The following is a 24266-nucleotide window of genomic DNA, read 5'->3' on the forward strand; positions in this document are numbered from 1 at the left end:
CGTAGCCAGACTCCCTCTCTCTGCCATCTGCTGTTGAGATACAGTGACGGCTCTCGGCTCTGAGGAGAGGACTCTTCTCAACTGCTGGTGGCGCCAATGCTGGTGCTGTGTTGCCCACTGAAGACGGTCCCGGCGATGACGTGATGTCAGAATGGGTCCTCGGTGTGGCCTGTGACAGTACAGGTGTCTGCTCGTCAATCGTCGACGCACGGTGTCCGAACTAATGTGTCGCTGGTGTCTACCCATGCTCTGTCGAGCAGTTTCCGCAGCAGTAACAAAGCGATCTTGAAGATGCTGTCGCACAATCTAACGATCCTGACGTCGGGTAGTGACCCTTGGTATTCCACTACGTTGTCGGACATGTGTCGTGTTGGTGGTCTGGTACCTTTGCTGGAGCCTGCATAAAGTCTTTACGTGTACTTGAAATGCAATGGCTACTTGCCGGGCGGTTTGTCCAGCTTGCAATCCTCCTAGGGCTTGGTGTCGCTGATTTCTTGTCAATCTTAGCATGTGGTAGCAATTCAATAACGAATGAATGTTATCCGATCTGGGTGGATTTTAATAGGGCAAGAAATTGGGGAACGCGTGCGGATTTCTATTTGCAGGGAACTCACGTGCATCGGGTTACCATGGCCGTTGTCGTGATGCGTTTAGGCGATCGGTTTTATTGTCATCTGCTTTACTGTCATTTTTCCGGACAAGGTAATGTTAAATTTTAGAAACTTTGACAACAATTACCCAGATATTTGCGTTTCTTTTGCGGTTAAGTATATGTATTTATCAGGTATATAACTGAGAGAAGTGAGAAATGTTTACAAGAAATTTAAATTGAAACAGGCACTAGTAAATTCGGACATCAACTAGATGGCATAATATAATGTTCGAAATAAAAGAAATGGACATCTCTGAAATCTATTTTGATATTTAAGGGTTAATTTGTGCATATTGTATGAAAAGATTTTATGGATGGTGGCTGTTAGTTGCCAAATACTACCATGATTATGTTTCAATATGATGAAAAAGATACCATATTATATTCTCTTTTTTAAATTTTAAACATTAGAAATTTATCAATTTTTCCCTACATATAAATGTAAATACATATTCAAGGGTACTTATACCAACTAATTTTGTTCTTCTTATAAATTAAAACAATATATCCATACTAATTTATTATCTCTATACTGATTGTATGAACATTGCAGTGTCTACATCCAGATGATTGTAATATAGATAAAGCTCATTCTAAATTTTCATTAGGCTTTTTCATGTTTCCTTATTTAAGTCTGATGTTTCAAATTCCCACGTAAACAAAAAATTAATATTGTTCTTTTTTCTCTTTACACCAATGGATATCTGCATTGCACAATGACTGTTAGATCACACATGCATGAGTTTTGAACAGTCATTATCTGTTGCTGAACTGCATGTTATGTCAATATAGATTGGTAACATAGAAAAGGGCTCTAGTATTCTTTCATGTTTGAAGAACCAATCAATTCATTATGGAAACATTTTATTACTTACATAAGTTAATTTGACCTTCATAATAACAAAATAGATCGTAATTAAAATGATGAGATTAAATTAAGGAGTCTAATACATTTCAGTCTCATTCATTTGTCTAAATCCAGTCCCATTTTTCAGGCAACTTGCATATATCAATATGCAAATTCTTTTACCTATGACTGCTAATTACCCCCGGCCTCCCGTTTGCCTAGTGTCTATTGCCAATTACTAATCAGTAATAATTTACGTCCTGGCCTCCAGTTGTCCATCATTATCAGCGCTAATTTCTGTATAGTGTTGGCTTTCATTGTCTATTGCTAATCACCTATCAGTGCCAATTATCTTTTGGCTTCCCTTGTTAAGTTTCCACCTTTTGTTATCTTATTACTTTTGTTTTCTTACATGTACATATATATGCTCTCTGACTCAAAGCATTCATTCACCTGATGAAGGAGTAAGCATACACTCCTCGTTAAAAAACGTTGACATCCATAAATTCTCTTCCTTATGTTTATCACTTCTAAATGTCTTCCTTGACACACCATTAAAGTCGAGGAAATGTCTCAATGAATCTGTATTGAAAGATGCATTATTTAATTTAATTTCAGATTTCATTTACTAGTATTTTTATTGAACTTCATGTCAAGCAAAGTTACTGTTTATCGTTGGTAAACAATGGGGTATAAGAATGAATGAATGAATGAATGAATTGGGTTTAACGCCGCTTTTAACAGTATTCGAGTTATATCACGGCGTGTCAGCTTAATGTGGGGGGAAAGCCCTGGGGAATGCAGGACTCAGGCGTTTACCACTTCGGTGAAACCCACGAGCACGTGTATGGTGCTGACAAACCTAGAAACATAATCGGGGAACCGGGATTCGCACTGATTTGAAGTCATGCGACAGGTACATTGATTATGACGCCATCAATAGCGGGGATAGCGCAGGTGTACTGTACAGTAATGTGGAAACAAAACTGCGCTTTTGGTGTAAGAATTATGTTCTGTTCAAAGCAGTATTGAATTTATCAGTAAAATATTGTTCTTCTGGAGCTGCTTTTGTCCGCTGCAGACATTTTATGAAAAGAATTTTTTTGTCAATACGTTAGGAATTACAGAAAAATATATTATCTGTTCCACAAATTCGTCCAAATGTTTACTTTTACCTTTTTGGCACACCAGTAGCTATTATTCCGAACGAGAGAAGTGTCTTCTGAATATTCGCACTCAACAACGTTTCTGAATTTCTAAGTTGTCAGTTATATCTTCTTTCAGTTCTTTACAGTTACAGTTGTACTTCTTTTCGGAGTTGGTGTAAATTTGAGTCCTTTATTCAATTTCCATTATTCCGTTTCCATTTATTTCCGTCCTGAAAGATTGATGATTTTTTTTAAACGACAGCTTCAAATGTTTTTTTTTCTTTAGTTTGGTCTTAAAAGGGATCCTCCAAGTCCTTTAGGTTGCGACTTTTGTTGTGACTCCTGAAATGATTTCTTTTTCTTGGTAGCTCAGTGTATTTGTGACCTTGATCTATTCCGGAATCGTGAACCTTTTCATCGGGTTGGTTGCTTTTCATTGAATATAGCTTAATATCTGTCTCACTGTGAAGTATTGTAATTCACGGATTTTGCGACGTTGGTTTACTTGTATTGTCAGATGATTTTGTTCTTTCTTTTTTGGTATCCACCAAGGATCGTCTGCATAGATTGAGTAAGTAAGTATGGTTTTACGCCGCTTTTATCAATATTCCAGCAATATCACGGCGGGGGACACCAGAAATGGGCTTCCCACATTGTACCGATGTCGGGAATCGAACCCGGGTCTTCGGCGTGACGAGCGAAATCGTTAACCACTAGGCTACCCGACCGCTCCTCTGCATAGAGATTTGTCAGGAAACAGATTGTCATTCTTACTTTTGACACTGCATATCCCATTCTTGCATTGATATGTTTGTTTGTTGTTTAACGCCGCACTCAGTTATATTCCAGCTATATTCCATCTATGTAAATAATCGAATCTGGATCAGACAATCCAGTGATTGATGTCATAAGCATCGACACACACAATTGGGATACGATGACCGGCATCAACCAAGTCAGCGAACCTGACCACCGATCCCGTTAGTCGCCTCTTGCGACAAGCAGAGTCGCCTTTTACGGCAAGCCTGGGTCGCTGAAGACCTATTCTACCCCGGAAAGCCTGGGTTGCTGAAGACCTGTTCTACCCCGGAAAGCCTGGGTCGCTGAAGACCTGTTCTACCCCGGATCTTCACGGGTAGCATTAATATGTCATGGGATTTACCTCCAGCAATGTTTCCGAGTTCTCCACGCATGTTACTGTATTTTTGCACGCTCTTTTATCTTTAGGATAAATTCTGTTCCAGTATGTTCAATGCCTATTGGCTTATCTGGTGTCTCACTGATCTTCTATTTCGCCGGGATGATATTGAAGTCTGCATCCCGCCATTATATTCAGTACATCTGCGTAGTCGTTGTTGCGTAGACCTTGTCAATACATTCTACGCTGTATGAGTCGTCCATTCCACGTCCATTGTCTGCCATTCCCTTTCTATCTGATTGATAGACGCAATAAGCGGCAGGACAGTTTCTTTCAGTATATGTATGCAAATGCAAAACAAGATAAGAATGAAAAACTAAATATTGATCGTTGGGTACTGGAGACCTGTTCGTCAATGGTCACTGCATTTTATTCAAAGCATTATATTTTTTTACAGGCCAAACCTATTTGATGACGTTCACAGAAAGTAGCCCTATCCCAGTGATACACGCAACAAGTGGAGAGGCGAAGTGTCAGTGGCAGATACAGAAGCCGCGCACAGGCCAAATCTGGTCTCGACACTTCAGTTCCTACAACACTGACAACTTTCATGTCTATGGTGTCATTAATATATCAAACGGTATGGACGACAAATCTGTTCTTGTTCATGTAAAAGACGACGAAACAGTAATCGTTGGAGGTGTGGCGTACACCGAATACTCCCCTCTTCCCATTGCTGCACTTGGTACAAAATACATCGTGTCTTCCTGTACACACGGCGAAGGGTATTCATCCATGATAGTGATAGCCACACACAGTCAGAAAACGGTTGTTGACGTCGCATTCAGACTGGAAGGAAATGTTACCTATGGCAACAAGTCGTACGGTGATGGTGACACCCTCACACTGATTCTAGACCAGTACCAGACAGCCACGATAACAACTCGGTCTAATATCACCGGTACCCGTATAACGTCTGTGGAGACTGTAGCTGTGTTTAGTGCCACATACAAATTTGGAAACAAACGTGGAAACAAATATCCACTTTCCACCTACGAGCAGTTACACCCTGTGAGACTGTATGGAAAAGAGTTTGTGTTAGCGATCAAGGATGACAGTGATTACAGGTTGTCTGCTCACCCCTATCAGCTCCAGGTGGTGTCCGAGGACAGTGACACACAGATCGTGTTTAATGACGGAACAACAATCTCGTTCGGGGAAACAGGAATTTTCCGAAAAAATTATAATGTCCATACAAACATATCCTTCAATACCACGAGGCCAGTCATGGCCACGTTGTGTAGTGTTGGGTCATCTTCCTTCGGGCCTGCCATGGACGGATGTCTTCTCATACCACCGGTGACGCACTATCTGAAACATGCGTACTTTCCAGGCAGAGGAACACTACAAATACTCACGGCCGAAGACAACCATAATATACGTGTTCAAATGTCCCAAACTCGAGGACCTACTCTTGTGAACGTCAAAATAGCTTGGAACAATGTCCCTGGAACAAGATACAAAGTAGGAACATTCACGTCTCGCAGTACTCGGCAGATATTCATTCGTTCTGATGCCCCGTTCACTGTCCTTGGCTACAGTAAAACCAAGATATACAACACCGGCTGCTCCTTAACATCAGGTGGGGACATGTGTCAAATCTAACAAGTGAATGTTTGTGTCTGTACGCGTGTGTCTGTCAGTCAAGTAGACATCCTATTTCCCTTGTCGCTCGATGTGGGCATGTTTTCACATCAGTTTCCATTACCTACAACCACGATGGGTGAGTCAATGGTGCAACTTTCAAAGAAAGTATCTGTTTGCGACTATGGTGTTAACAAATAATTTGTCCCCAAGGTTTTAAAACAAACATTTCACTGTTCACACTTGGTGTTCTGGAAAATAATATAATTTCGCTTAAAAAAGTGCTGGTATTCTACTGTAAGAGGAAATGCTTGTACGTCTTTATCTCAAACCTCACATCCCAGGACATGGATCTGGAGGCTGTCCATATTATGTTCCCGTTCGTATTTTCTCTTTTTGAAAAGGTAAAAAAAAAATTCACCCCATTGTTCGCTGAACACATTAGATGTACTGAATAGTAGTATCTTGTGAAATGATTTTTAATGCGTTTTTTAAGGGATGACCGCAAGGATATCCTGTCTCGAACAACCATCACAACTTTAATTTCAACATTTCATATAGAATAGCATTGTGCATGCATATTGTGTAGAAACGTCTGTAATTTGCGTGTCCACTTTTACCACTGTATGGCTTTTTTGTCTAATATTCAGAAACATTCAGGTAAACTAAAGCGACTTAAAGCTCGATTTTTAATTGAAACTAATCCTGCATTTTCAGCACAAGTTACAAGTGTCTGGATATACATTTGGATATGCTGTGGGTGTGTTACTTTAGCCCTCCTTGTGACTTTTGCTGTGTACATGTGAGTATCATTAATACCCGTATTGACATTTGGGAAGGAGTGAGTGAGACGAGTTTAAAGCCGTTTTGAACAGTATTCCAGTTATATCACGGCGCGTCAGCTTAATGTGGGAGGAAAGTCCGACATGATGCCGGTCATAGACGTTTACCACTTTGGTGAAACCCTCGAGCGCGATTTTAATACGGACACGCTTATAAACATAATTAGGGTGAACCGGGATCGAACTCACGATCATATAGCTTATTGACTCCTGCGTCTTAGGCAGTAGGCCTAACGGACTCCATGCAACATTTAAAATTTGTCAATGAATTGTTTATATTATTTTTCATTTAAGCGTTTTAGTAAACATTTTATTACCTCACTTTCGTCTGTAACAGCATAAATATGCTTTCAAATAATGATTGAAATATTCTGAAAATCCTGTATCATTAATATCTCTCATTTGCATTCTTATTGCATTAAAATGTTGTTTACTTTGTGACGTGACGTATTTGATAATATACAAGGAATGGGAAGATGAACAAATGTTTTCCGTAGAAGTTCATACGTTTTTTGGGTGGTCCTGACTTTAAAGTACATATGTCACGAACAATTAATGTGAATACCTTTTGGAATTTCAAGGAGAAAGGGTGAGAGGTTAAGTGGTGACCCAAGACACGACAACGAACCCTCGACAACTCAAAACGTCTCCGTGGACACATCTGTTCCTGGCACGCCGCGAGCTGCCAACACAAGCTGCCAACACAAACTGCCAACACAAGCTGCCAACACAAGCCTTCTTGACATTGATACAAGCAGCAACATCGTCACTTATGATAATTCACAGCAAGAAACCTAAATCAGCGTCAACCGCACGGGCAGATTTGAAGTGACAACGTCTTCTCCATTCGACGTACCACACGTGTGTGATTTAGGAGTTTGTATGCTGAGGGGCCAACTGACTTTCCTACTGGATTTCTGAAATAACCAGGCAGATATTGCACGTGCTCATCACGCATATGGCCCGACTTGGATTCCTGGGTACACTGTGTGAAGCACATGTCTGGTGTCCCCGCAGTGCAGGTTTGGAATAGTGCTAAAAGAGGCGGTAAAACATACACACTCACTCATATTACTTTTCCAAGTCAAATCTAGTCAGTGAGTTTTAATTCATTGCATACTGTAGATATCCTCGTTCTGTGTAACCCGTGGAGATCCGGGGTAGAATAGGTCTTCAGCAACCAATGCTTGCCGTAAAAGGCGACTATGCTTGTCGTAAAAGGCGACTAACGGGATCGGGTGGTCAGGCTCGCTGACTTGGTTGATGCATGTCATCGATCCAAATTGCGTGGATCGATGCTCATGATATTAATCACTGGATTGTCTGGTCAAGACTCGATTATTTACAGACCGCCGTCATATAGCTAGAATATTGCTGAGTGCGGCGTAAAACAACAAACCAACCAACCAACGTTCTGTGTAATGATGTTACGTCAGTCATTGTGTCATGGAAGAAGATCGGTTCGGGGGCGGCAGCGTTATGGTATGGGGTGGGATTACAGCAAGACAGAGGACCCGTTTGATACCGCGACGAGATCATCGGCCCTGTTGTTCTGCCGTTTTTGCGTCGTCATGGCCCAGGCATTACCTTTCAACATGACAACACCCTGCCTCATATTGCTCGACTTGTTCAGGATTCTCTTCAACAAAACAACGTGAATGTCATCCCCTGGCCGGCTCGCTCCCCTGATCTCTCGCCAATCGGGCACGTGTGATGAGATGGATCGGCGCCTTCGACGTCAACCACGTATTCCGCAGATAAACCAGGAACTTCGAAACATGCTCCAGCAGATATAGACAGATATCCCACAGGACTTTGTTCGACGCCTGGTCTATCTATGAGACTGAGATGTGTTGCTTGCATTGCAACCAGAGGTGGACATACACGATATTGACATTTTGGCATGTACATGGTTTTTGTTATGAAATCACGCATTTTTTTATGTCAGTTTGGCAAATTAAACCATTTGAACACCTACAGGAGTCTTTTATCTGTTGCAAACCGAAATTGTTTCAGATTTGGTAATAAACATAACTTTGCATTAAATCTTATTCAATGTCACAGGAACCTTTGTTGTTCAGTATACTAACCAGTTGAAAATAGTCGCAACGTGCCTTGTAAATATATATAAATATATATATATATATATATGTAGCTTTACTACAGTTTTTGTGGCGTGCATGTGAAAAGAGAGCACTACAGTACAGTCCTACAACTTCCGCTGCAATTTATGTTGGTTGGTTTGGTTTGGGTTTTTTCGCCGCACTCGGCAATATTCAAGCTCTATGACGGCGGTCTGTAAATAATCGAGTCTGGACCAGACAATCCAGTGATTAATATCATGAGCATCGATATACATGGGATGGCATTTCTTTCATAGGAGATCCAATCGTATCACATACTCGCGTTAGTATGATCTATCATATTAATTGTCATCATGATACACTCAGAAGATAAAGACTACAGTACATTAGATAGTCAATATTTGTATTTACTCCAAACAAATTCGAATTCAAGTGTTCGCATTTCGCCATGGCCAATTCCGACCAATAATTTCGTTTCAATTTCTAAGAGATGAGGTAAAGTGTTATAACAACTGAAGATAACAACAAAGAAATCGGAGTTTCAGTGTTTGTGTGACTTCCCCATGGCAATTACGAATACCATCGCATTCAAGGAATCACACACACACACACACACACACACACACACACACACACACACACACACACACACACACACACACACACTGACACACACACACACTGACACACACACACACACACACACAAATCGTTTCAATTTCTATCACTTATACTGAGAGACTGGTGCGATGAATTGTAATAGCAACTGCGGTAAATTGTAATAACATCTCTCATTCCTTCAATTTCCAAATAAATTCGAATTTCAGTGGGGGTTTTTATAAATAGAATCTTGCTATGTGATTATTGAATTCCCGATAAATCTAATGGCGTACGTAACCGTTAACATGTAAAAGAATAATACAGCGACCAGTAATTTGGTGACATGTGTCATACCATGTACCCCTTATCATTCAGTATATTACGGGAGTAACAGGTGCTCATTCTGACCTGTGATCAACGGGTCCAGAATTTTCCACACATTAACAGTAACCATCCACAATTCCCAATTTAAAGTCGGACAACTCTCCACTCCCAACGATTTCTTTGTACCTTTTCAGAAGGTGTTGTATCTAGTGAGTGAGTGAGTGAGTATGGTTTTACGCCGCTTTTAGCAATATTCCAGCAATATCACGGCGGGGGAACACCAGAAATGGGCTTCACACATTGTACCCATGTCGGGAATCGAACCCGGGTCTTCGGCGTGACGAGCGAACGCTTTAACCACAAGGCTACCCGACCGCCCCTGGTGTTGTATCTAACGTTTACCACTAAGGGACCTCCCATTTGATATTCTTCGGGGGGCCTGTGATTTTGTATGATGATTAGTCATAATTCCAGCTCCGGATGCAGAGCGGGCCGGTCGGGTAGCCTAGTGGTTAAAGCGTTCGCTCGTCTCGGCGAAGACCCGGGTTCGATTCCTGACATTGGTACAATGTGTGAAAAAAGGCAAAACGTCTATAGTGCTCTTTTTCGACAAGATTTAAACTTGAGTACACATCTTGTACCCTTTACTCCTAAAAGTCAAATTCCGTATCGGCCAATAATGATAATACTGATGCGTGTTTATTCTTCTCCGCCCTGGACGAGTATACGAATTTGTTTGGTTTTATTTGACCGAAGCAAACGGCCATTTTGATTTCTCTAAAACCTGTAAAATGAAATGAGAGTGACTTATTTTGGATATGTTTTAAACCAATCGCCTGTCACATTCTGTGTCTTAGCCATGTTTCGTAATGTAAATGACCCATGCAATTTGTACATTTTGTTATTAAAAGAGCTAAAAATGAACCTTGAAACAAAATGGGGGAGAACCGGGATTCGAACACAATATCTTATTCTTCTGGCGTGCCCAAGAGACACAACTATGCATAGCGAATTGCAGCGCCTTAGGCGATTGGGTCAACCGTGCCCCTATACACAACTGTAACAAACTATCATACATCAATTTTTTTTAGATGAGATATTTATTGTGTAATATTCCATTAAGAAACAGTGGCAATATTACACTATTACAAACTACAAAATATATGCACGGTAAGTACAAAACACACAAGTACAGTCAACATACAAAGGAGGTACATTATAACAATTTCATTTTTAAACAAGTGTATTAAAAGGACATGGAAGTAATAGGAGAAATGAGCAACACTATGGTGATGTTGTACATTCAAGGAATTGGTTTATAGTTGTAGACATCACAACAGATCTTGGAAATTGTATCTGGATAACTGTTGGTAAAAGATACTTGAGAATTGTTCCTTTTAACAGAGAGTACCACATTCCTTATCATGATTGAGGATTATTTGTTCAAGTGGTTGTATTTTATACAATACGTTGCTCATCTTTTAAGACATCACATACTACACAAAGACGTTGTTCCAGTCTAGATGGTGTTTTTTGTTGATCTACCAGTGTAAATGTTTAGTTTGTAATTACTTGAAGTAATGAGAAATGTTACCTCTGAGGTTGTGTTTTTTTAATATTGTTGTAGTGCAAACCATATAATACTTTCATTTAAAATAGTGCAAACCATTTCAATACTTATTTAACATTTCATTTATCTAAATACCTAACTGGTTCAATATTTTTCCAAGTGCACCGACATTCTATGCCCTTTGTCTGTTTAAAATATTCAGCAAACATTCGACGTATCCCCTCTTATCATAAGCCCCTCCGGGCAGGACCCTTAATCTCCAGGGCTATCTATAAATTTCAATTAACACCTCCTAACGTCGCCGGATCTTACGTCTATACATACACGTGGGGCAATGACCTTGCCACACGTTACGTAATACCTCGCTCTACAAAACCCGACTGACATGGTCAGTCAGGGAGACAGACAGAAGGTAAGTGACAGAGTCTCCACCCGGGAACATTGGCCACTCGGTCCCGGTGTGCGTTCTGTCACGTTATTATCAACATGTACCTATTCCACCCATCATCAATAAACATGGCTGCTGTCGTCTTAAACTTCATCCCTGAGTTTTGTCATCCGTCATCACCCTGAGCTACCATCCGAGGGCCGAAACGTACGCCCTTGGACAATATGTAAGATAATTCTCAATATTTATAGATTACTTGACCAATCCGTATTTCCTTAACTTTCAGTTGGATATGAGGAAGTCCCTTAATAAATGCTTGAACATATTTTGACATTTGGACTGAAGTGTCCAGTGGATTCATTACATTTATTTGTGTTTATTATTTCAAAAGTTTGTTTTATTTAACCCAGCCAACATTTTGACTAGAAAGATTGATAATTTTCGCCAAATCATGTTTAAGAATGACATTTGTTGTGTTATCTATATAGGACTTGTAGTCAATTATATTTTTCTATTATTGCTACTGATAGTGGGTATATACTAAGTTCTGCCTGACAGGCACATTTATGTGTTTTCCTGCCTACTGGAAGAAGTGTATCAATATTTTTTTTAACATTGCAAAATGTCACATTTGTATTACATAATTGGTTCTGTAAGGGTTTTAACAATGTTATTACAACTTATTGGAATATCATCATCTCCACGTATTCATTATATAAAGCGTATACACAGGGGTATAGGGGAAGCTAAGTAAGGCTATTACATTTAGGAGCGACGTTTCGGTGTAGGTTCTAACATCGTTATCAACCAAGTGCTGTACAGGGTATGAGTCGGATGATGTTGTCAGTTTTAGATGGGTGTCTAGTGATGGGTGGATTTCCTCAATGCGGGTTCTGATGATATAAGCGGTCTCGTCCCGGGATACATCAGTGAACAGGTCGACAACCGCATACCTGATTAAGATGCCTGGCTGGGCGAAGTGATAGATCTTCTTGCAGAAATCAGACGAATCTGCCACAAAGGACTTGGCAGTCTTTAAAGAGGTGCGAGGTGGCGGGCTAGGTACTGGGCCGTGTGGTAATTGACATTGTCTCTTAGACACCCGCCTAACAACTGACAGCATTATCCGACTCATACACTCCTGTATCAGCGCAACATACTTCACCATAAATCAGCAAACGCATGGCCTCCCCACTATCACCCTTGATCACCGAGATATTAATGACCCACCTTGAAGAAAAAGCCCTAGAAACATCCCCAATAACCCCATTCTGCTGGATCCGCAAAGTAGATGACATCTTTGCTATCCTACATCCCAACAATGACCCAAGAACCCGACTGGACCACCTGTACCATGGAGGAATCGTCAATCGTCAGCTACCTTTCCTTGATGTACTTGTACAGAAAGACAACAACAACAGACCCCATACCACTACTTGCCGGACACCAACCCACACAGATCAGTATCTGAACTAAGCCACTTTCAACACGTTTTCACACTATACAACCACTACTCTGAGCAGCTGGTGCAACAGACAATGCAGAGCATCACCAAGAAATATCAGAAATCTCCCCGTCACCCTTTGTGATCAGTCTCTCCTACTTGGAACTGTTAGCCACAAAATCCAGAGACTCTTAAAGAAACAGGGCAACATTGATGTAGATTTCAAGAGAAGTCGCACCATTCAGAACACAATAAAAGCCACAGGGAAACAACCATCCAGCCACAAGCCAGAACCATCAGGAGCAGTGTACCACATTCCATGCAATTGTGGACAAGCTTACACAGGAGAAACATCTAGGCCCCTCAAAACCCGAATTAAAGAACATCAAAGCTCAGTCTCCAAAGATGACTCTATAATTCAACTCTATCAGACAACATACGCGACAACCCAAGCCACGGCATCCACAGGGATAAAAGTCAAAGCACTGCTGCTGGATGAGAGGGCAGTGCTGTTGGGTGAGAGGGCCGTGCTGCTGGGTGAGAGGGCAGTGCTGCTGGGTGAGAGGGCAGTGCTGCTGGGTGGGAGGGCAGTGCTGCTGGGTGGGAGGGCAGTGCTGCTGGGTGAGAGGGCAGTGCTGCTGGGTGAGAGGGCAGTGCTGCTGGGTGAGAGGGCAATGCTGCTGGGTGAGAGGGCAGTGCTGCTGGGTGGGAGGGCAGTGCTGCTGGGTGAGAGGGCCGTTCCACAGAAGAAGTTAAAGCATAAAAGTATGAAAGTGCTTCAAAGTAGATCTGAGGCACTGAAAGATGACAGATGTTGTTGAGGTATTGCCAATACATGTAATCAGACCATTCTAGAAGCACGAGTAGCCCTGGATAGCATGAGATCTGTTTCTTTATTTTCTGTTTAAGTTTGAGTACAGTCATGATAATCATCAGCATCAGCATCTGCATCATCGTCATCATCGTCATAATCATCATCATCATCATAATCATCATCATCGTCATCATCATCACGGGAATTTGTGTGGCCGCACGGTCGGACTGGTTCCCAGTTTTCCCCACCAACTCAGAGCCTGCTCGGTCGGCCATGTCTTCTGATGCGCACGCCTTTAATGTTGGTGACGGCCATGACGACGCCATTGTTGTCGGGGCTGTCCAGGAGTTGTTCAAATGCACTCACCACCTGACTGACCCTGACAACAAAATAAGCAAATAATTAGGAGTCTGTGTTTACACTGTGGCAGTAAAATGTGCAAAATTACCGCGATCATTAAACATGCTTAACAAAGACTATTTAGACAAGGGAAATACTGCTCAGCAATATTACAGCTATACCATAGCATAGTCAGCAATATTACAGCTACATCGACACGTCGTCAGCAATGTTACAGCTATATAGTAACTACGGTGGCCCATAAGGGACATGGAGTCTGTTTTTCCATATTTTGATATTTCACTTACATTTATCGTAACCTTTTGCAAATTAACACGATTTGTCTTACAAATATGTGATAAATCATGTGTAAAGAAGATTTTGAATCGCTGAAAAACGAAACGAAAATGTCAAAAACTAAAATGAAAATACAGAAAACTATTTCTACCGCGGTGATAATATTTACACCGCGGTGGAAATATTATCACCGCGGTGGAAATAGTTTTCTGTGTATTCATTTTAGTTTTTGACATTTTCTTTTTGTGTTTTTGACATTTTCATTTTAGTTTTTGACCTTTTCGTTTTGGTTTTTGACATTTCCATTTTAGTTTTTGACATTTTCACTTTACATTTCAGCGACTCAATAGCTACTTAAAAGTACATTTTCCATGTTTTCGGATGTTTTTATACATGATTTATCACATATTTGTATGGCAAATTGTGTTAATTTGCAAAAGGTTACGATAAAAGTAAGTTAAACATCAAAATATTGAAAAACAGACTCCATGTCCCTTATGGGCCACCGTAAGTAACAGTGTCTTCTCCTGCTATTTTCCTGTTAAAAGATCTGAGGAAAATGGAAACAATTTCGGTGTATGACTTCCGCTGACATTAAGTGACGACATTGTGACTCACGGCATCACCCCCACTTCCGCCATGACTCGCTGGGAATCCTCCGAGTACAGACATCGGCCTTTGCGGGAGTCGTCATGGACGATCATGTCGGTGTCCGTGAAGGTTGGACAGATACACGAGAAGCTGAGGCCGAGAGATGGGAGATGCGGGTTGGCCTGCACATGGACATATTTGATGGAGTTACTGAAGCCAGATTTCTTCAGGGGTAATGACAAATGATGAAGCTTAAAGCATATACGGCACCTCTTAAGTCAAACACAAACAGGTTCCCTGGAAACGATAACTATCCCAGCAGTTGATATCTGTCAATAACGGTACCAGCAGTTGATTTCTGTCAATAACGGTACCAGCAGTTGATATCTGTCAATAACGGTACCAGCAGTTGATTTCTGTCAATAACGGTACCAGCAGTTAATATCTGTCAATAACACTACCAGCAGTTGATATCTATCAATAACACTACCAGCAGTTGGTTTCTATCAATAACACTACCAGCGGCTGATATCAGTCAATAACACTACCAGCTGTTGATATCTAGCAAAACCACTCCCAGCAGTTGATATCTGTCAATAACACTACCAGCAGTTGATATCTGTCAATAACACTACCAGCAGTTGATATCTATTAATAACGGAACCAGCAGTTGATATCTGTCAATAACGGTACCAGCGGTTGATATCTGTCAATAACACTACAAGCAGTTGATATCTGTCAATAACGGTACCAGCAGTTGATATCTATTAATAACGGAACCAGCAGTTGATATCTGTCAATAACGGTACCAGCAGTTGATATCTATCAATAACACTACCAGCAGTTGATATCTATTAATAACGGAACCAGCAGTTGATATCTGTCAATAACGGTACCAGCAGTTAATATCTGTCAATAACACTACCAGCAGTTGATATCTATCAATAACACTACCAGCAGTTGGTTTCTATCAATAACACTACCAGCAGTTGATATCTGTCAATAACACTACCAGCAGTTGATATCTGTCAATAACACTACCAGCAGTTGATATCTGTCAATAACACTACCAGCAGTTGATATCTGTCAATAACGGTACCAGCAGTTGATATCTGTCAATAACACTACCAGCAGTTGATATCTGTTAATAACATTACCAGCAGTTTATATCTATCAATAACACTACCAGCAGTTGGTATCTATCAATAACACTACCAGCAGGTGATATCTGTCAATAACACTACCAGCGGCTGATATCTATCAATAACGGTACCACCAATTGATATCTGTCAATAACGGTACCAGCGGTTGATATCTGTCAATAACACTACAAGCAGTTGATATCTGTCAATAACGGTACCAGCAGTTGATATCTATTAATAACGGAACCAGCAGTTGATATCTGTCAATAACACTACCAGCAGTTGATATCTATTAATAACGGAACCAGCAGTTGATATCTGTCAATAACACTACCAGCAGTTGATATCTGCCAATAATACTACCAGCAGTTGATATCTGTCAATAACACTACCAGCAGTTGATATCTGCCAATAATACTACCAGCAGTTGATATCTGTCAATAACACTACCAGCAGTTGATATCTGTCAATAAAGGTACCAGCAGTTGATATCTGTCAATAACACTACCAGCAGTTGATATCTATCAATAACACTACCAGCAGGTGATATCTATCAATAACACTACCAGCAGGTGATATCTGTCAATAACACTACCAGCAGTTGATATCAGTCAATAACGGTACCAGCAGTTGATATCCGTCAATAACACTACCAGCAGTTGATATCTATCAATAACACTACCAGCAGGTGATATCTATCAATAACACTACCAGCAGGTGATATCTGTCAATAACACTACCAGCAGGTGATATCTATCAATAACACTCCCAGCAGTTGGTGTCTGCCCTGAACGGCCCCAGCAGTTGATATCTGTCAATAACACTACCAGCAGTTGATATCTATCAATAACACTACCAGCAGTTGATATCTATCAATAACACTACCAGCAGTTGGTATCTGCCCTGAACGGCCCCAGCAGTTGATATCTGCTAATAACAGTACCAGCAGTTGGTATATGTCCCAGTAATTGTTAGCTGGCGTATGAGGTCCCCAGTAATTCAAACAAGAAAACAAGTCCCAAGTTGACAACGCCTGTCACTACGGCAGGTGCCTATAATCCACACTTGTGACAACGGTTCCCCCGCAGATCACCAGTAAACGATACCTTTCTCAACGGTGTCCCAGTACTTTATACCAGTACACAACATTCCCCAGTAATAAATACCTGTCACAACATTTAAGAGTCCCGACTTACAGCCCAGCTCCTTGTGAATCCCACGACGCCGAACTTAGTGGCAGCGTACACAGGGGTTGTGTGCACCGGGATGAGGCCTGTTGAAGACAACGACAACTAAACCACAGCAACATCGACAGTGGGCGGTATAGACAGTAACTACATACATGCAAACAGTGGGCGGTATAGACAGTAACAACATACATGCCAGCAGTGGGCGGTATAGACAGTAACAACATACATGACAGCAGTGGGCGGTATAAACAGTAACTACATACATGCCAGCAGTGGGCGGTATAGACAGTAACTACATACATGCCAGCAGTGGGCGGTATAGATAGTAACTACATGCATGACAAAAGTGGGCGGTATAGACAGTAGCTACATACATGACAGCAGTGGGCGGTATAGACAGTATCTACATACATGACAGCAGTGGGCGGTATAGACAGTAACGAAATACATGCCAGCAGTGGGCGGTATAAACAGTAACTACATACATGACAGCAGTGGGCGGTATAGACAGTAACTACATACATGCCAGCAGTGGGCGGTATAGACAGTAACTACATACATGACAGCAGTGGGCGGTATAGACAGTAACAACATACATGCCAGCAGTGGGCGGTATAGACAGTAGCTACACAAATGCCAGCAGTGGGCGGTATAGACAGTATCTACATACATGCCAGCAGTGGGCGGTATAGACAGTAACTACATACATGACAGCAGTGGGAGGTATAGACAGTAACAACATACATGACAGCAGTGGGCGGTATAGACAGTATCTACATGCATGACAATAGTGGGCGGTATAGACAGTAACTACATACATGCCAGCAGTGGGCGGTATAGACAGTAGCTACATACATGCAAACAGTGGGCGGTATAGACAGTAACAACATACATGCCAGCAGTGGGCGGTATAGACTAACTACATACATGCCAGCAGTGGGCGGTATAGACAGTATCTACATACATGCAAACAGTGGGCGGTATAGACAGTAACTACATACATGCCAGCAGTGGGCGATATAGACAGTAGCTACACAAATGCCAGCAGTGGGAGGTATAGACAGTAACTTCATACATGCCAGCAGTGGGCGGTATAGACAGTAACAACATACATGCCAGCAGTGGGCGGTATAGACAGTAACTACATGCATGACAGTAGTGGGCGGTATATAGACAGTAACTTCATACATGCCAGCAGTGGGCGGTATAGACAGTAGCTACACAAATGCCAGCAGTGGGCGGTATAGACAGTAACTTCATACATGCCAGCAGTGGGCGGTATAGATAGTAACTACATGCATGACAATAGTGGGCGGTATAGACAGTAACTACATACATGACAGCAGTGGGAGGTATAGACAGTAGCTACATACATGCCAGCAGTGGGAGGTATAGACAGTAGCTACATACATGACAGCAGTGGGAGGTATAGACAGTAACTTCATACATGCCAGCAGTGGGCGGTATAGACAGTAGCTACATACATGACAGCAGTGGGAGGTATAGACAGTAACTACATACATGCCAGCAGTGGGCGGTATAGACAGTAGCTACATACATGACAGCAGTGGGAGGTATAGACAGTAACAACATACATGCCAGCAGTGGGCGGTATAGACAGTATCTACATACATGCCAGCAGTGGGCGGTATAGACAGTAACAACATACATGCCAGCAGTGGGCGGTATAGACAGTAACAACATACATGCCAGCAGTGGGAGGTATAGACAGTAACTTCATACATGCCAGCAGTGGGCGGTATAGACAGTAACAACATACATGCCAGCAGTGGGCGGTATAGACAGTAACAACATACATGCCAGCAGTGGGAGGTATAGACAGTAACTTCATACATGCCAGCAGTGGGCGGTATAGACAGTAACAACATACATGCCAGCAGTGGGCGGTATAGACAGTAACTACATGCATGACAGTAGTGGGCGGTATATAGACAGTAACTTCATACATGCCAGCAGTGGGCGGTATAGACAGTAACAACATACATGCCAGCAGTGGGCGGTATAGACAGTAACAACATACATGCCAGCAGTGGGCGGTATAGACAGTAACTACATGCATGACAGTAGTGGGCGGTATATAGACAGTAACTTCATACATGCCAGCAGTGGGCGGTATAGACAGTAACAACATACATGCCAGCAGTGGGCGGTATAGACAGTAACAACATACATGCCAGCAGTGGGAGGTATAGACAGTAACTACATGCATGACAGTAGTGGGCGGTATATAGACAGTAACTTCATACATGCCAGCAGTGGGCGGTATAGACAGTAACAACATACATGCCAGCAGTGGGCGGTATAGACAGTAACAACATACATGCCAGCAGTGGGAGGTATAGACAGTAACTTCATACATGCCAGCAGTGGGCGGTATAGACAGTAACGAAATACATGCCAGCAGTGGGCGGTATATAGACAGTAACTTCATACATGCCAGCAGTGGGCGGTATAGACAGTAGCTACACAAATGCCAGCAGTGGGCGGTATAGACAGTAACTTCATACATGCCAGCAGTGGGCGGTATAGACAGTAACTACATGCATGACAATAGTGGGCGGTATAGACAGTAACTACATACATGACAGCAGTGGGAGGTATAGACAGTAACTACATACATGCCAGCAGTGGGCGGTATAGACAGTATCTACATACATGCCAGCAGTGGGCGGTATAGACAGTAACAACATACATGACAGCAGTGGGAGGTATAGACAGTAACTACATACATGCCAGCAGTGGGCGGTATAGACAGTATCTACATACATGCCAGCAGTGGGCGGTATAGACAGTAGCTACATACATGCCAGCAGTGGGCGGTATAGACAGTAACAAAATACATGCCAGCAGTGGGCGGTATAGACAGTATCTACATACATGCCAGCAGTGGGCGGTATAGACAGTAACTTCATACATGCCAGCAGTGGGCGGTATAGACAGTAACAACATACATGACAGCAGTGGGAGGTATAGACAGTAACTACATACATGCCAGCAGTGGGCGGTATAGACAGTAACTACATACATGCCAGCAGTGGGCGGTATAGACAGTATCTACATACATGCCAGCAGTGGGCGGTATAGACAGTAACAACATACATGACAGCAGTGGGAGGTATAGACAGTAACTACATACATGCCAGCAGTGGGCGGTATAGACAGTATCTACATACATGCCAGCAGTGGGCGGTATAGACAGCAGCTACATACATGCCAGCAGTGGGCGGTATAGACAGTAACAAAATACATGCCAGCAGTGGGCGGTATAGACAGTATCTACATACATGCCAGCAGTGGGCGGTATAGACAGTAACAACATACATGCCAGCAGTGGGCGGTATAGACAGCAACAACATACATGACAGCAGTGGGTGGTATAGACAGTAACAACATACATGACAGCAGTGGGCGGTATAGACAGTAGCTACATACATACATGTTACCACCAAATACGGCAGATTAAAATCTGGAGGATTGGTTTTTTCTATGCAGTTGACAACCTACCTTAATGGCGGTGCAAGCACGTGTAGCGGAACATTGGGTTAATTTTGATTACCTGCAGCTGAGGCGATGTTGACGACCACGCCCCCCTGTCCCCCCGCGTCTCGCCTCATGGCCGCCACCGCCTCCTGCGTCCCTACGATCACTCCTTTCTGTCAACAACAACAACCCACGTGTACCTTGTGTAGATCTCAACTCTGCCACGACCACTGAGTGAGTGATGCAGGTAGCCGCCGCTCTCAGCATTGTTCTAGCTACATCACGGCGGGGACTTCAAGAATGGGCTTCACTATTGTGTCCATGTGGAAGTCGAACCCTGGTCTTTGACGTGACGGACCTACGCCTTCACCTCTATATTGGCCCCATACTTTTGAATGTTTCATGTTCAATTGGAAAACAACAATCCATGACAAAGGCGGATAATTACCGCCAGTCCAAATAAGAACAAATCATTCTGTTAAGATAAAGATGAGCCGTTTGTTAATAAAGCTCCATTGTGTTTTTCAGTTCGTACCAAATTGACATCCACCATCTTGCTCCACTCCGCCTCGCTGGACATGCCGGCGTTGTTGACCATGATGGTCAGTTTACCGAACCGACCCCGCGTCGCCTGCACGGCCGCTGCAACATCATCGGGGACATATTGTTATAACTACTGAACGATGTTGGGAACATGTTATACCTGCGGAACGATCTTGGCCCCGTTCCACAAAGCGATCTTTTGAGCGCTACGACTGTCGTAAGTCAGTGTTAAAGAATGGGAGTTACGGTCGACTTAGCGCTAAGATCACTTTGTGGAACGGGGCCCTGGGGAATATGTTATAACTTCAGAACGATCTGGGGAACATGTTACAGCTGCGGAACGATCTGGGGAACATGTTATAACTGCTGAACGATCTAGGGAACATGCTCTAGCTGCTGAACGATCTTGGGAACATGTTATAACTTCTGAACGATGTGGTTAGCATGCTACAACTGCGGAACGATCTGGCTTTGAATTATAGATGACTTCATACACTTCCATTTACTGTGTTGCTCTTATTCTGAAGACAGGGAAACCATGACGCGAAGGGCAGACAGCTTGGTGACATCGAGCCTGCGTTATTCTGCAGTTATGCCGTAAAAGGCGACTTACGGGATCGGGTGGTAAGGTTCGCTGACTTGGTTGAAGCATGTCATCGATCCGAATTGCGTGGGTCGATGCTCATGATATCAATCACTGGATTGTCTGGTCCAGACTCGATTAAATACAGACCGCCGTCATATAGCTGGAATATTGCTGAGTGCGGCGTCAAACAACAAACCAAAACAAACCAAGTTATGGCCTTCCGTGAAATGAGTGCGAACCTTTTACGTCCTCTTCACTTGTGACGTCGCATTTCACGAAGAACACTCGGTCTCTCCCGAACTGTTGCTGGAAGTTCAACACAGTTGCCTCGCCTGTTTGGACTTTGATATCCGCCACACACACCTGTTCAAGTAATAGTGCTAAAAGGTATCGATTTGCATGAATTGTCGTATGTTTTCAATCTTAGTTTTTATCCGAACCACATGAAACGACTTTAGTGACCCCTACCTTCGCCCCCCTTCTCAGCAGGGCCTCTGAGAAGCCCCTCCCCAGCCCCTGCGCTGCCCCCGTCACGAGCGCCACTTCGTTTCTCATCCTGCGTGCCTCCCTGCTTTGTTGGTCGTCTCGTCAAACTATACTGTTCAAATCTCACCACTCACTATACCATTACGACGATCATGCATCAGTCGGATCCTACCACGACTTGATTATACGCACACAACCGCTTCCTGCTGAAGTGTTTAAAGATTAAAGTTTGCAGTGTCAAGGTTTACTTGACCTGTATTCTAAACTAGGTCATGTTCCATAGGGCAATGTCCAATGATAACGTGCGTTAAAAAGATTGTTGAAAATATGTTATATGTGAATTAAGAAAAAGACACGTCTTTTTTCTGAAGCTGAAGGGGATGTGTTTAATATCAAAGTAAATCTATCAAAGGCATCTGCCAGATATTCATATGTGTGCGTATAATAAAAGTGCCCTTGCGCACACACATCCGGGAACCAGTCTGTCAGAGACATAGAGAACGGTAAATCACGATATGGAGCCAAATGGTGACTGGTGCCCTTCTTGAATGAAATGTTTTTATTGTTTTAATATTGTTGAAGATGAATGCCGTGTTATTTTAAATTGTTCAGGAATATTGTTGAGCGTTTTAGACTTTTAAATAAGTGTCATGAGGAAAACTGCAATTTTATCAAAAATGTGTCATTTTAACGCAAAACCTGCAATATATTACATAAAATAGGGTTTTCTACAGCTGCTTCTCCGCTTGTGGTTTTATTCTGTAGTGTAAATATGTGACTACATTTTAGAATAGCCTCTCTTGACTCTCCCAGAGTGGCCCATGTATGTATTCTATTATGTAATATTGGTGCAATGTATTGGGGTGTGACTGTAATAAGAAGTGTGCCTGTTCCTATCTGCCTGTCTGTCTGTCTGTCTGTCTGTCTGTCTGCCTGCCTGCCTGCCTGCCTGTCTGTCTGCCTGTCTGCCTGTCTGTCTGCATGTCTGTCTGTCTGTCTGTCTGCCTGCCTGTCTGTCTGTCTGTCTGTCTGTCTGTCTGCCTGTCCCCTACAAGGAGTTCATATTGGCGCATGAACATCAGAAACTACTTCCAACAAGAGCAATAACGCCATTTGTGTACGAGTTCAATAGTAAACATCGGTACAGCAGCATTCGCTTTTTCTGTTGGTTTTTTTAAACTGATATATCAAACAAATATGTACTTATTTGTTGAAAACCATCTAATTTACTTATTCGCAGCTGGTCAGCTTTAATCTTCAAATGTATATTTCTTATATGCTCTTAAAGTTAGAAATGAACTCACAGTGAAAAGGTATTTTTTGTAGTTTAATGTGTTTACTCAAATGTAAGAATCACAATTGTGATTTGTTTCCTGAATGTGAAATTAAAATAATATTTTGTAACAAAACGAAATTTCTGCTGACATAAGCCCCCAAACACGTACCCATTCCTCAATACAATATTTGTCAACACTGCGGGGCAAGAGAAAGTATACGGTGTTTGTTTTATGTGTAATTGAAAACTGAAAGGACTGTTGTTAAATGTGATTATGTCTTATTAACTATCACTGATTCCTGCAACAGTGTGACAGGGTCGGTATGATATTAGCTTTAGATACAAATACATTTGAAATTTAAATTTTAAAATGGTTATCTTTACTCTTAATTAACCATCAGTTAAGCATTTATTTTATTGCATGCCTTGTGAACAAGTATAATTCTTGAATTAAGTAAGTGAGTGAGTGAGTTGTGTTTAACACCGCTTTTAACAGTATTACTGTTTTATCGTGGAGTGTCAGCTTAATGTGGGAGGAGAGCCCGAAGTGATGCAGGTGTTAGACTTTATCACTTGGTAAGCCTTTTAGCACGGGTATGGTGCTGACACACCTAGAAACATGATCGGGGCGAACCGGGATTCGAACCCACTTTCATAGGTTTCTGGCGTGTCCAAGGGACGCAACTCTGCACATCGTACCCCACCACTGGAACTGCCTCACGACTGAATATTGTAATAACTATTGGTGATCAATAAATGTGACTTTCATACATGTAACTTTGATTTTAAGCACTTATATTCATATATAACGTTAACCATC

The 24266-nt window shown here is 42.1% G+C and overlaps 1 protein-coding gene across 1 annotated transcript; it reads right to left on the reverse strand.

The window, feature by feature from the left end:
• Positions 1-13555: 13555 nt before the first annotated feature.
• On the reverse strand, positions 13556-22428 carry LOC124150352 (15-hydroxyprostaglandin dehydrogenase [NAD(+)]-like). Its single transcript, XM_046522339.2, has 7 exons — positions 22153-22428; positions 21924-22047; positions 21091-21197; positions 20632-20728; positions 17061-17137; positions 14750-14904; positions 13556-13874 (listed from the first exon to the last, which is right to left on the reverse strand). Exons 1-7 carry the CDS (start codon positions 22237-22239, stop codon positions 13748-13750), a joined length of 774 nt encoding a protein of 257 aa, XP_046378295.2. The 5' UTR covers positions 22240-22428; the 3' UTR covers positions 13556-13747.
• Positions 22429-24266: the final 1838 nt, after the last annotated feature.

Source organism: Haliotis rufescens, unplaced genomic scaffold (assembly GCF_023055435.1).
Source record: "Haliotis rufescens isolate VD_foot unplaced genomic scaffold, xgHalRufe1.0.p SCAF_4, whole genome shotgun sequence".
NCBI lineage: Eukaryota > Metazoa > Mollusca > Gastropoda > Lepetellida > Haliotidae > Haliotis > Haliotis rufescens.